General features: G+C 40.0%; 1 protein-coding gene across 1 annotated transcript in view; it reads right to left on the bottom strand.

Annotated features, from left to right (window-relative positions):
* MALRD1 (MAM and LDL receptor class A domain containing 1) overlaps positions 1 to 15,862 on the bottom strand; it is a 622,346-nt gene that overhangs the window by 223,744 nt on the left and 382,740 nt on the right. The window contains 1 exon segment of the mRNA XM_090268028.1: positions 12,610 to 12,793. Coding sequence (XP_090124154.1) covers positions 12,610 to 12,793 — 184 coding nt within the window.

The raw sequence follows: 15,862 nt of genomic DNA, 5'->3' as shown, positions 1-15,862 counted from the left end.
CCCATTCTTCCATCATTTATGCACCCTTACATTCATTATACAGTGCTGCCTACATATTATCTAACCATAATTTATCAAAAATAGAAGTTGCTTTTAATCATTCATTAAGATGAGATTTGTAATTTTTTTCTACTGCCTACCATCTTGCTTTTTTCCTCCTTTTCTGACATTTATTTTAAAAGAAAATTGTGAAAGATCTAAATGCAACATTTGGAACACTCATATGTTGAACATAAATACAGCTTTTTATCTAAACTAAGTGAACAAGATAAGTTTTGAAATCAAACTCTACAGGGTTCTGTTTATAGATTTATGTATTCGTGAACTTTATATACAGCAATCACTGTTTTGTGATCTCCTAAGTCCAATTTGATTCCAGAGTGATGCTGCACAGAAATCATTATCATCAAGCCACTATTTTTCACTCCAGATCAATTACTGTTTAAAGGACACTTAGGAGTCATACATACAGATTTTAAGAAGAAAAAATGAAAGGTGTGAAACTGGTTATAATAAAAAAGATGTCTTTTCAGGTTGTGTGTGAAGACAATGTACTAAACATCTAAAATTATGACACTGGCTTCCGTAACTTTATTCCCAAGTCATTTCCTTCCTTTCACGTTTAGGCTTATTTGGGGAGCCTGGTATGTTTTGATCTGTATGAATTTAGAGAGACAGGGTAGCTACTGTTTATTTAGAAGACTGTTGATCTGGAAGTATTTTCTATCCCCTAAATCATTTCTGTTTCACTGAACTGAAAACTGGTCATCATTCAATGGGATCATCTAGATTTTCCAGTGGAAAAGGCAACATCTTATACCAACAATTATTGGCTCCTACCTGAGGTACCAGGTTTACCAATGTCTTGGACATAGTTCACAGAGCAACCCTAAAAATATAAGACACAGGAAGGACACAGGGTAAAAGCGGAAATGCTGGGAGTTAAGAAAGGGACATTAAAAGGGGAAATGGAACTAAATAAAGCCAAACACTATGGAAGACACACATGTCGGTCCTCCTCTGAGGAGATGCATATACAGTAGTCCCTCTCTATATCGTGGTTCACTTATCGCAGCCTCACTGTACCACGGGATTTTTAAAAATATATTTAATTACTTATCATGGATTTTTTGCTATATTGCAGGATTTTGTGGTACTGTATACGTATGTTGTTAAAGTTACGTAGGTATAAGAGTGTAGAATAAATGTAAGGTTCCTACTTTGTGGGGGGGTCTAGAACATAATACCCATGATAAGTAAGGGAATACTGTACTGTGCTGCACAGAGATTTCTGCAGCCTGTGCGTACATAATTGTATGCTGAACTCATGAACAGAACAGAACCAGATCTTAAACATTGATATAAGAAGCATTGTGCCTAAAACAATGTCAGATCTATTATTTTTCATTTATACTTTCAGTCAACAGATTTTCAGTGCATTCTTCAAGATACTTTATGTAAATTATTTAATCCTTGTAAGAACTCTATGAAATGGAAGCAGTGTCAGTTCCATTTTATAGCTGAGAAAATGAGATAAAGGAAGGTTATGCCCAAAATCACAGAGCAGATAGCCAATGGTTAGGCTAGGATTTGCACAGTAGTCTTCTGGCAGAACTGACATAAATGCTATTTAGTATTAATAGTGGGCCATCTCTACTCCTGTAAAGGAGGAAAGAGGAAGGACATCTCTAAAATCAGAGAAGGAAAACTCTGACTCCAAAAAACCTCCGCTGCCTTGCGGCATACCTCTTCAGGGGAAAGGCTAAGGGAGTAAACCCCGACAGAAAATCCGGAGCTGGAGTCCCTAAGGCGGTTTGACATTGTAGTCAACACCGGCAACTCCTGCGGCGCACCTGAAGCCAAGCTGTATTGACTCCGTCTTTCCCTTGGACCCTTCAGCTGCGAAGAGAGGGGGGGTCTGCTGCATGGGCAACAGCAGACCCTCCATATCACCCTGCCCAGGCTCTCTAGCTTCAGTTTCACTGGAGAGGACACTCCAGCGTCATCGCAAGATGTCGACTCAACACGGGAGGAGACAGATACCGGTTATAAGCTCATCCGATTGGCGAAGGAAACGAGCACCAGAGGTCTCCTCTGACGGTGGGAGAGGTCATCGCACCTCACTGGACAGCTACCGCCCGCCTCAAGCTGGGCAGCCCCAGCCAATTAGGTGCCGTCTCGCCATGGCTCGCCTGCCCCACTGGGTGCGTGGGGATCAGAGAGGCGCCTCTCGAAAAGTGGGCCACAAAACACCCGCAACAGTTAATTCCAAGCAAACAACAAGAAAGAAGTCTCCGGCTCTTCGCCTCGCTAGCTGGAACATCAGGACCATGTGCCCCGGACTTACTGCAGACCTTCCGTGGATCAAGGGTGCCAGGAAAACCGCTGTCATCGATAGGGAACTGGCACGACTAAACATCGACATTGCGGCTCTACAGGAGACCCGGTTGGCCGACAACGGAACTATCAGAGAAACCAACTACACCTTCTACTGGCAAGGGAAGTCTCCGGACCAACCAAGACAGCACGGTGTTGGGTTTGCTGTGAAGAACACGCTTGTTAACTCCATAGAGCCACCCACAGGAGGCACAGAGAGATTACTTACCCTCCGATTGTCAACAACTTTCGGCCCAGTCAGCATTCTTAGCGCGTATGCCCCAACCCTCTGCGCCACCATCGAAGAGAAAGAACAGTTCTACCATGCACTGGACGAAGCGTTATCCAAGATCCCCAGAAGTAACGCTCTCTATCTCCTTGGAGACTTCAACGCAAGAGTAGGAGCCGACCACATGGCCTGGCCCATCTGCCTTGGAAACTTTGGGAGAGGAAAGATCAATGAGAATGGTCAGCGACTGCTTGAGCTTTTGTGTCACCACGGCCTGTGCATGACAAACACATTCTTCAAGTGCAAAGAGATCCACCAGGTGTCATGGAGGCACCCCCGCTCCCGCCATTGGCACCAGCTTGACCTCGTCATCACCAGAAGAACGGATATTGGCAGCACCCTCCTCACCCACAGCTACCACAGTGCAGACTGCGACACGGACCATGCCCTCGTGGTAAGCAAGGTGCGCATAATGCCGAAGAGGTTGCACCACTCCAAGATGAAGGGTCGCCCACGCATCAACACCAGTTGTGCCAGCAACCCAGTTAAGACCCAGCAATTCATCAACAAGATGGAAGATGCATTCGGCGAGGGAGTGGCGGCAGATGACATTATCGAATCCAATTGGCCACGTCTCTGTGACGCCATATACAACTCCACCATTATTGCTTACGGGAAGAAAGAGCGGAAGAACGCTGACTGGTACGAGGCTCACTGGGAAGAAATGGAACCCATGATCGAGGCTAAGAGGAAGGCCCTACTGGATTACAAGGTCACGCCCACTCCCAGTACACTTCAAGCTCTACGGGCTGCCAGGAACAAAGTCCAGAAGACCGCCCGCCACTGTGCCAACACCTATTGGCTAAACCTGTGCAGAAGCATTCAGGAAGCCGCCGATATAGGCAACGCACGAGGAATGTATGAGGGTATCAAGAAGGCAACAGGCCCAATCCCCTCCAAGATCGCCCCCCTTAAGTCCAAGACAGGTGAGGTCATCACTGACCAGGAACAGCAAATGCGGCGGTGGACCGAGCACTACCTCGAGCTGTACGCAACGAAGAACACCGTAACAGACACTGCTCTTAATGCCATCCCAGACCTACCAGTCATGGAGGAGCTAGACACCCCACCTACTGCGGCAGAGCTCGGCAAAGCCATCGACCGCCTCGCTTGCGGGAAAGCACCAGGAAGCGACGGAATCCCTCCAGAAATCCTAAAGAGCGGGAAACCAGTCCTGCTACAGCCGCTCCACCATCTACTCTGTCGCTGCTGGAAGGAGGGTTACATCCCCCAGGATATGAGAGATGCCAACATTATCACCATGTACAAGAACAAAGGGGACCACAGCGACTGCAACAACTACCGGGGCATCTCTCTCCTCAGCGTCGTCGGCAAAGTATTCGCCCGGGTCGCTCTTGCCCGCCTGCAGACCCTTGCTTCCCGCGTCTACCCAGAGTCCCAGTGTGGCTTCAGAGCTGGCCGATCAACAGTGGACATGATCTTCTCCCTACGCCAGCTGCAGGAGAAGTGTCACGAGCAGCATAAACCACTCTACCTCGCCTTTATCGACCTTACGAAGGCGTTTGATCTGGTCAGTCGAAGCGGTCTCTTCAGCTTGCTACGGAAGATTGGCTGTCCACCACATCTGCTTGCTGTGGTCATGTCCTTTCACGACAACATGCACAGCACGGTGTCCTACAACGGCGCAACCTCTGAGGCCTTCCCAGTCAGCAGCGGAGTAAAGCAGGGCTGTGTCCTCGCGCCTACGCTGTTCGGAATCTTCTTCTCCATGCTCCTCCAATACGCCTTTAAGGACTGCAGCGAGGGTGTCTTCATTCACACCAGATCCGATGGCAAGCTCTACAACCTGGCCCGTCTACGAGCCAAGACCAAAGTCAAAGAGGTGCTCATCCGTGAGATGCTCTTCGCCGACGACGCAGCTTTGACATCACACTCCGAAGAGGGACTCCAGCAGCTAGTCACTTGCCTTTCCCACGCATGCAAGGAGTTCGGACTAGCCATCAGCCTGACGAAGACGAATGTTATGGCTCAAGGCACGGGGACTCCCCCATGCATCACCATCGACGGGTACACCCTGGAGGTTGTCAACGACTTCACTTACCTCGGGTCCACCATCTCGAGCTCTCTGTCAGTCGACTTGGAGGTCAACTGGAGAATCACCAGGGCAGCCACAGTTATGGCCAGACTGAACCGGCGAGCGTGGAACAATTCCAGCCTCACTGAGAAAACCAGACAGCGCATCTACCAAGCCTGCGTACTCAGCACTTTCCTCTATGGCAGCGAGACGTGGACCACCTACGCAAGGCACGGAAGGAAACTCAACAGCTTCCACATGAGGTGCCTGCGACGCGTCCTGCATGTCGCCTGGCAGGATAAGGTCCCCAACACCGAGGTGCTGAAGCGAGCCAATATGAGCAGTTTGCATGCAGTTCTTAGCGAGAGACGCCTCAGGTGGCTCGGCCATGTCAAAAGAATGGATGCAGGCCATATCCCCAAAGACCTCCTCTACGGCGAGCTAGCAGAAGGCCAGAGGATGACAGGGCACCCAAAACTGTGGTTCAAAGACATCTGCAAAAAGGACATGACACAATGCTCCATCAATCTCAACACATGGGAAGTTCAAGCAGACGACCGCCTAGCCTGGAGGCTCGCGGTCAGGCAAGGTATGTCACGTGCAGAGGCTGCGCGCAACGAGGAGGCGGTCCAGAAAAGATCGAGGCGGAAGCAGCGTCAACAGCAGCAACAACGGCCATCTGCCTTCACCTGTAACAAGTGTGGCAGGGATTGTCACTCCCGAGTCGGACTGCACAGCCATTCTGGGCGGTGCAGATAGACTCTCAAGAAGCTACGCCATCGTCTCTCAAGACGGACGGCTGCCGACGACGATTAATAGTAAATTCAATAAGCATCGGGTGAATTATTATACTTAATATTCTGATTGAAAAAGTTGATTAACTATTTAAACTTAGAATTGACACATTTATGATTATAATGATGGAATACTCCTTTCTTTTCTATATGAATTCTCTTCCTGTTTCTCTGCTCTATAGAATGGTAGCTGCATTTTTTGATTCTTGTACAAGCCATTTTTAAATCAATTTGAATTTAAAAAGAAGAGATATCAATTTCATAATCTATCACTTATTTTTTCTATAAATAAGTTACTTGTTTCTTGTTAACTGTCCAAAAAGTAGATATGCTTCTTAATGTGTCCCTGGGCAGACAAAATAATATATCTATTCTTCAGTTCCGTTTTTCTTTTTGAAAAAAAAAACATAAAATTTGATAGTAAATTGAAGATATCACCAGAATGCAAATAAATGAAAGGAATATATCTAACTTACGTTGGCCATGTACTAAATATTCTATAATAAGTTGAGTTGAAAGTTTTAGAATGAAAAGTAAAATATATATATATGAATTTACACAGCTTTCTTATTTGCATGTAAAGTAGATCACCACCAAATATACATCTCTATATATATCTTTTTCCTTCTTCTACTTTCATTCTTAATAAATTTTAAACTTTGTTCTCATGAAATAAGTCAGACAGAAAAAGTCAAGAGTAACATGTATGATATAAAACTGAAAGCAACAAATGAACAAACAATAAAAACAAATAAAAATTCATAGACACAGACAATAGTATGATAGTTACCAGAAGAGAAGAGAGGGTATAAAGGGTAGAGAGAGGTCAAATTTATAGTGACAAAATAAGAATTGACTTTCGGTAGTGTACACACAATGCTATATATAGATTATGTATCATAGAACTGTACACTTAAAACCTATACAATTTATTAACCAATGATATTCAATAAGTTTATTAAAAATAAAAATAATAATAAATTTTATTCTCATTGTGGCAAACAATATATTTTTAGTAAAGTGGTGTAATAAAAATCATCCAGATTCCATACTTGTCAAATAGTCCTATGAAAACCTCAGAGATGATCTATTGTGATCCTGTCATTTTGTAAATGAGGAAACTGAGGTTTTAAAATGATATGTCCAACATTAGGTGATTAGTGTAAAAACCCTAAAAAAGGTTATAAGTTTACACGTTCTAAATAAATCTATAAAAATATGGTGACTTGCTTTTTGAGATTTCCTAGCTCATTTCCCTCCTACCATTTTGATGTGATCTTTTTTTTTTTTGTTTCCCTTTACTTGTCTCTCGTCTACTTGATTTTGATTCCACTCACAGTGGTTTTTTTATTTGGTTGTTCATTCTTTTGTATTGGTTTTGAGCACGGGCTGCTGTCTTGGAAGGTAATCCTAATGGAACCATGTTGAGAGTTCATGATGTCTGGATTGCTCCAGACCCACAGGCCTGCCACAGGCCCATGGGTCCATTCATTATCAAGGAGTGTTAAACCCCTCCCAGTTCTAGCTGCCATTCTCAAATCTCCTGACTGATTTTCTAGTGGATATTTATCTGTTAGCTCTATTGTGATTCTCCTGCCTTCTCTCTTATAGATATAAATACCACACAGGTCTTGGGGCTGTTGTCAGTTTGTCCCCATTAACTTGCAGGTTTTGTAGAGGTAAATTTTCACTCAATTTTGTTGTATATGCTTTCCATGGCTTACTGACTTTGCTTACTAAGTGCAATTGTTCTGATGTGAGGACTTTGGAAAATCCAAAAGCTGCCCTAATATCACCATGACCATATCTCCAGAATTCTCCCTTATTTCTTTTTTTCCTTTTAACAGCTCTATTGAGTTATAATTTAAATTTTATATTTCATTAAGCTAATTCATGTGAAGTTTAAAATGTAATGGTTTTAGTATACTTATAAAGTTTTACCTCAATCACCATAAAAAGTTAGAATATTTTTATCACCCTAGAAGAAAACACATATTCAATCCCAGCAACAGTGTTAGCTGCAACCCTGAGGGCCCTCTACACGTGTTCTAGGTGGTTTCACCACAGGTGGAATTTGTCACCACCGGGGAAGGAGTTGGCTTCCCCTCCCATTTTCCCAAACAAAGCTCCTGAGGAACAGGGAAAATGTTGCACACCTAATAGTCCAGATCAGAATTAAAATTGTACTAATTGAGGAGGAATAATCCAAGATGGTACAGAAGTAAATGAAAGCTACACAAATCTCCTCCCAGGACCAATCAAAATTACAACTAAATTTTAGAGGAATCATCCAGAATAACCAACTGGACAATAGCTGGAGAGAAATTTTATAACCATGGACAGACAAAAAACCCCACATCACTAAATGTGACTGGTACGGAGTGCAGAAGAGACACAAGAGGGCTTGTTGGGTTCCCATGGGCAGCAGCTAAAGTGCTAGAGGGAAATTTCAGGACCAGAGGGGGTCTCCCTGAGAAGTATGGGGTCTAAACCCCAAACTGGGCTCTCTAGGCTAAGCACAAGAGTAATAAAAAAATGCAGATCACATCAAGCTAAGTAAAGCAGCAGCGTCTGCCAGAGAAAGACAGCTAGAGATGCAGAGAGCCTCTTAAAGGGTCAACACAGAAAATTTCGTTTGTAGCCACTTACCCTGGGCTCCAGCTAAAGGAGGGCAAAGTGGATTAGAGACACTCGAGGAGAGTCTGGGGATGGTGGCTTTGAGGAGAGAACTGAGGAAAAAGCTGCCAGGATCTCTGTGCTGAGTTATTCCCCATGCTGCAAAAGCCATCTTGCTCAGGCAGACCACTCCTCTCTGAATGGCATGAACCTGAGGCAAAGCAAAGGCCCTGCCTGCAGCAATTACTCTGCCTCACTCTTGGTTCTTAAGTATGACTTTTCACTACAGACTGACTAGATTAACAACTGAAGGAGACAACCACAGACAATGGATCACTGGTAGTCTCCAATAGGCTGTCTAGGGCCTGACTGAGACACCATCTGACATCACTAGGGGCATATCCAGACAGAGAACACAGTGCACCTGTGCAACAGCATATAAGACATGATGCAAAGAGTGAATCTCAGTCAGCTAGCTGGAGTGAAGGACCCACCAAAGAATGATCCAAAAACAACCAATACCCAATTACAACCAGAGAGCCCACATAAATAGCATAACGAGCATACCAAGAGCATCCAGTTCAGGAGATCAAGGAGACTGCACCACTGAATCCCACAGGTCTCCTACCACAGAGAGTTGCACCATAAAGAAAGGGAGTCAAATCAGATCAATCTAAGTAGAAGCAAACAAGAAGGGTCATCTAAAATGGGCAGACAAAGAAAAAACTCCCAATTGAAAGGAAAGGAGGAATCCCCAGAAAGGGTGCTAAATGAAACAGAGGCAAGCAAACGCTCAGAAACTGAGTTCAAACTAATGGTCATAAGGGTACTCAAGGAGCTCAGTGAGAACTAAAAAGAACCCCAGGGAAGCTACAAGGAACTTACTGAGAATTATATCAACATGAAAAAGGACAAAGGAACTATCAATAAGAGCAAGGAGGATGTGAAGAATACTATATCTGAAATGAAGAGCAAAGTAGAAGGAATTAAAAGCAGGCCAGATGAAGCAGAGTATCGAATCAGCAAACTGGAGACCAAGGTAGAAAAAAATTTCCAGAGAGAGCAATGGAATGAAAAAGACTCAAAAAGAATGAAGAGAGTTTAAGGGAGCTGCAGGACAACATGAAACATCATGATATTCATATCAGTGATACCAGAAAGAGAAGAAGAGGAGCAAGGGATATAAAACTTGTTTGAAAAAGTAATGACAGAAAACTTCCCTAACTTGATGAGAGAAAAAGTCATGTAAGTACAGGAAGCACAGAGGGTCCCAATCAAGATGAACCCAGAGAGGCCAACTCCAAGATACATCATAATTAAAATGGCAAAATATTAAGACAGAGATATTCTTAAAGGCAACCAGGGAGAAATAGCCAGTAACATACAAGGGCACTCCGATAAGGCTATCAGCTTATTACTCGCCAGAAACACTACAAGACAGAAGGGAATGGAAAGAAATATTCCAAGTAATGAAAAGCAAAGGCCTGCAACCAAGATTATTCTACCCAGCAAGGCGCTCATTTAAAATGGAAGGTGAAATAAGGAGTTTCCCAGACCAAAAAAAAAAGGTTTATATAATAAATCTCCACCAAACCAACATGGCAAAAGATGCTAAAGGGACTGCTTTAAGAAGATGAAGATAAAGAGAGAGAGAGAGAGAGAGAGAGGAACACAGGTACAGAGAAAAAATGGCAATGAATAAGTACCTATCAATAATAACCTAAAATGTAAATGTATTAAATGCTCCAGTCAAAAGACATAGGATAACTGAATGGATAAGAAAACATGACCAGACTATATGGAACTGGAGAGTATTATGCTAAGTGAAATAAGCCAGGTGGTGAAAGGCAAATACCATATGATCTCACTTATAAGTGGAACCTAATGAACAAAACAAACAAATGAGCAAAACAGAACCAGGGGCATAGAAACAAAGAACAGCCTGAGAGTGACCAGAGGTGATGTGGGAGGGGGATAAGGGGGGAAAGAAGAAGAATCTAGTTAAGGCACATGTACAAATAACCCATGGATATGGACAACAGTGGGGGGATTGACTGTGGGAGTGGGGGTAGACAGGGCAGGGGAGCGCAACAGGGGAAAAAATGGGACAACTGTAATACAACAACAATAAAATAAAAAAAATAAAAGAAAGTGCATATTCAACAACAATCATTCCCTAAACCCATATTTCTTCAGTCCTCAGTAACCACTAATCTACTTTCCATCTCTACATATCTGCTATTCTGTACATTTCATGTAAATGTATAATATGTAGTCTTTTGTGATTCACAGAAGGTGGCAGAGAAATGAACATTAAGTCATTTTGTTCTGCATCCCTAGTGGGAAACAGCAACAATTGCATGATAGAATTTTATGGCATATAATTTGTATATGATTTGAAGTTGGTTTCCTAATGCAGGGTAATAGAGTCCTATTTGGGAACATTGCATAGTTAATAATAATTATTATGGCAATAAAATGTAATACATAAATTTTACCATATGACAAGACTATTTGAAGACAATTTATATATTTTAACATACTTAATATTCACAGAAATCTATGACAGAACTAACATTACTATCCCCATTTTATAAATGAGAAACCTGAGGCAAAGTGAAATAAAAAGCACAATCAAGCTAGTCAGTGGTAGGGCCAGATTCCACACCCAGAAAGTTCGAGTCAAGACTTAGGGTAACTCATAATCTGAACAATTTCCCGTTACTCATATTTCATAGCAGTATCAAGGATATTGGCATATAATTTAAAACTAAGGAAGAATTCTTTTTTAGCTCCATACATAGTTTTTCTAACTTTTTCATAATGCTTTTCTTTGGCTTTCTATAGTGACTAAAATATAATTTGAAAATACTCATTTTTTTGTAGCAAGCTGGTCTATTAAAAACAATTGTTACTTTTTTGTAAAATATATCTAATATACAATTGACTATATTTATCTCTAATTAACCACAATTTTACTCTTTCTTATTTATGACATAGAAACAGTAGTTTATCACTATAATAGTTTATCACTAAATATAAGGTATTAAAGTATTACTCAGTGAGCTGAGCATTGGATTGAACTGAACAACATTATCTATAATCATGTAAATTTTCACAGGATTTCAAGATAAGGAGTGGAAGAAACGGTGCAAACTTGTACATGAAATCTGGCAAAGCTGGAATAATTTCTATTTTTCTTCTGTCCTGAATCAAACCATGTAGGAATCATTCTGCTTTCCTTGAAAGAAAAGAAATCTTGTTTAATAGAAGCTTCTTTATTTTTCTAAAATATTAGAAAAAGCTTTGAAAAAAAATTTAAGCTGCTAGAAGCACCTTGAGGAGATATAATAGAAATTTACCATATTACTAGGAAAGTTACTAGAAAAGAGCTAAGCAGCACATTCTGACTTTTATGATACCTTTTTGTGATTATATGTTCAGAACCCTCCTTTCTGTTGTCTTGGCACTCTCTCCCAACCTTTTCTAAGCCCAAATCCTGTCTCCTGCTTGGCATGGTTACTTGAACTCCATGCCTCTTAGGTCATCTGGGGTGCATTAATTCTGACTTTATAAAACATATCCCTGGAAACATAGTGGGGAGAATCAAATTAAAGAACTGGCTTGTAGGCAAAATCCTTTGAAGCAACCCTGGTCATAAAAAGAGCAGGTGCTGTAACATCACCACAAACCAAAGTCACATTTTTAAACTTCCTCAGTGAAGTCATAGTTTAATATAAGAGCAACAATAAAATTAAATAGTATTCCAGTTTAGTTCTCAGTCTCAGGACCTGTCTCCAAGTAACTCAGTGTAGAAAACACGGAAAGCATTTCATTGGCAGTATACATCACACAGTACTATTTTGGAAATCAGATGGAATAACTCCTCAGAAAGAACTATGCCAATTGTGAAATTGTACAAGTGTATTTATAATCATTTCTAACATTTTCTAGATATTTTTGTAAGAAAATCTAAGTATAGTTAAACATCACTGTTAGAAGCATAATAAATAGCAGAGATTTTCAAGTTGCTGTTCACTTGCAAAAACAGCATCTTACATACTCTAAGCATAGCTCTCAAGTCAAGTTCTGCTTGAAGTATACCTGGTCGAATTTATTTCTCATATATTCACTAACTGCTGACTTTCTAATCCTCTTTTATTGGTTTATTTAAATTAACTTAAAGTAAATAATTGTATATAAACATTAGGCCTACCCTTTAAATGATGCTGAAAAATAAATAATTCAAAGGAGAACACTTCTGCATCTTAAAAAGGAAATGGTATGGAAGAAAGACATTACTTGTATAATAGATGAATAGAGAAAATACTATCTATTAACGTGTAAATGTAGGCTCAACAATTATAAAATGATCTCTTTCAATTGATATTCACGTATGTACAGAATATAACAGCAGAATGTTTTATAGATATGAAACAAAGATAAAAAAGCTAGATTATAAGTGTGCTTCCAAATGGAAATGATGTCCAGAAACATACCAGTCATGCAGTTTTTAAATTCAATGTCATCAATTGCAGCTCCTCCTCCTAGATCCCTTGTTTTGATACCTTGAAATATAACTTCAAAATTTCTTAATTTTCCTAGTAGAATGACAGCTTTTTGCCAATGATCACCAGAATTCTGCTTACTTTCTTGCCATACTTTTGATAGTCCTTTCTCTGTCTGAAAGTAAAACAGTTTGCATTAGGAAAATAATTAAACATAAGAAAAATAGAAGGAAAAAAAAAACCTAATAAGAAGCATTTGCTCAGTGAAAACTGATTAAGAAGCATTGAAACTATGATTAGCTATGATATACTTTACATCATCAAACAGACATATTAATCTACTGAAGTGTTTTCTAAAAGCAATACTAACAGAAGTCACGATAAACTTTTTTTTTTTGGTATTTTCAGAGACACCATTATTTACAAATGTCCTAGTCAGTTAAATCCACCTCTTCTTGCACGTACACAAATTCTCTATATCTAGTGGAATCTGAACAGTTTAAAGAAATCTTGGGTTTATAGCTCTGGATATTCCCCCTACCTTCTATTCATATTCTTTGATTATTGAGATCACACCTTCCTTTAAATAGCTTAAACAACATAGAAAAGGGAAGGGAAAAGAGAAATGAAAGGAGGAATATGCAGGGGAAATTACTTATCCCTGATGGATATGATAAAGGACTATGGAGTGAATTGGGCATGGATAGAAAGTGATAATTTTAAATTCAGTCATATTTCAAAAATTCTATTATTTTGACTACTGAAAATTCTATTATAATGTGATCATTATATGGGCATCAACTATAATTATTCTATATCAAATTCTTCATTTATAAAAGAAAAATTAATTTTCTAAAAAACATATGTAAATATTTCATCTCAATGTCTAATATTGGCCTACCAATAGTACGGTATTATGATATATGAATAGTCCCAGTATAATATAACATGATATGATATATAACATAACCCCAATGATCAAATAAAAATGATGCCTACAGTAAAACAGAACATAAACCAGTTGAGCACAAGGATAGGCTTAAATTGTCTACATTTTTCTTTGCTATTTTGAGCCTAGACTTTTTCATGAATTAAATGTTTAATAAGTCATGATAATACATACAATAAACCCTGGCTGCTGTGGCTAGGTGGATTGAGCGTCGGCCTGCGAACCAAGTGTCACTGGTTCGATTCCCAGTCAGGGCACATGACTAGGTTGCACATTGGTCCCCAGTTGGGAACGCGAGTGAGAGGCAACCACACAGTGATGTTTCTCTCCCTCTCTTTCTCCTTTCCCCTCTCTCTAAAAATAAATAAATAAACAAACTAACAAATAAATACATAATTAATTAAAAAATACATACAATAAAGATATTAATTAATTAATTAATTTTAAAAACCGTGTTTATGCTTAGCCCCAAATAATTAACATCTCAGGGTCTGGTGCTGTGTTTTTATCATGAACTCGCAAGAAAAAACTTTCTCTGGAATTTGTAATCAAACAGGAGAATATAAGGGAATATTTAGTGTAATGGCACCCAGAAAATCAGGAAAGACATAGATTTATAGCATAGAATTCTGAAACACATAATTTACATAGTTTTAAAAAAAAAATTAGGCTAAAGAGAGAAATGTTTGAAAAGGATAACTGAAGGAGTTATGTGTTCATAGTTTCATGTTTGAGGGAACCAATGTTAATAAATATGCGAACCATTGTTCTGCTGAGGGAGATATAGATCAATCAAGTGGTTCTTCCTCTGATGATTTACAAAAAGTGGAACTCTATCAGTTAACCTAAAATTAACTTTGCAAATAAACTAAGATAGATCTTTCAACATCCTTTCCAAGACAAAAACAACAACAAATCTTTACATCCAGACTCTTGTAACTTCTGCACTAAGAGGATGGAAAATCCACACCTAATTAATAGAGTTTCATATCTTTCTGATGACTAAAAAAGAGAAGCCTTTTTCAAGGTTAGTCATTGACTCTCAGTGATGTCTTAGTGATCTAGAATCAAAGGCATAATTAGTTTAATTAAAGATTAAAGTAGAGGGGGTCTGTCTGACACATAGCTATAAAACAGGCCTGGGTTATTATAAAGTCTGTCTTAATTTACAAGCTTAATTCACTTTGCTAATATTTCCTTTTAATTTGTTTCTGTGGTTTAGGTAGCCACTCTTCAACTCTGTGAAGCCTCAAAGGGTTTTCAATAAAAATCATCAAAGAAGGTTGTGTGATCACCTTATTCAATTAAATAAAAACCATTCTTAAATATCATAACTGGTTTTTTAATAAAAATATATTCAATTAATACATTCATTGTCATCTTTTAAAATTATATTGTATTTTTTATGCTATTGCAGTTTTCCCAATTTTCCCCCTTTGTCCCTCTCCACCCAGGCCTGTCCCTCCATTCCCTCAGGCAATCCCCACACCACTGTTCATGTTTATGGGTCATGCATATATGTTCTTTGGCTACTCCATTTCCTACACTGTACTTTACATCCCCATGACTATTCTGTAACTACCAATTTGTACTTCTTAATCCCTTTACCTTTTTCACCCATGCCCCGACCCCCCTCCCATTCATTGTCATTTTATGTGGTAGAAAGAGAAAACAAGGGTGAATTCTTTGGAAAACCAATCACTGATCAACCTAATGATGTGTTATTGTGGAATATATGACGTCTATCCAGAAAAAGTCCAACCATTGTTAACAAGAACAGTTTGCATGACATTGATGTAACCTGGCAGCCAAGGGTGGTGGACTGGAATGCATATGTGTGAACAATGATGACTTCACTGTACTAGTCAGTGGGGGTGGTAGACACTGTTGAGTGAGCATGTATATTGTGTATTCATCACATTCAAAATGACTGAGTGAGTAGAGCAATGAATCTGCATCAAATTTTGCATTAAGCTTGAACACTCCTTTGTGGAAACTCTTTGAATAATTTAGAAGGCCGCAGCTATGGGCAACTGGTGATTGGCAACTTCATCAGAACAATGCCCCTGCTCATGCATCATGTCTTGTGTAGTTTTTTGGCAAAACCTCCAATCACCCACGTGACTCAGCCCCAATACAGCCCAGATTTGGACCTCTGAGACTTCTGGCTTTTCCCAAAACTAAAATCACATTTGGAAGGAAAGAGATTTCAACCATCCATGAGATTTGGGAAAATATGACAGGGCAGCTGATGGCAGTTGGGAGAATTGTGTGAGATCCCAAGGTGCCTACTTT

Source organism: Furipterus horrens, unplaced genomic scaffold, assembly GCF_987537825.1.
Source record: "Furipterus horrens unplaced genomic scaffold, mFurHor1.1.pri manual_scaffold_2, whole genome shotgun sequence".
NCBI lineage: Eukaryota > Metazoa > Chordata > Mammalia > Chiroptera > Furipteridae > Furipterus > Furipterus horrens.
This window is presented reverse-complemented; position numbering and strand designations above follow the sequence as displayed.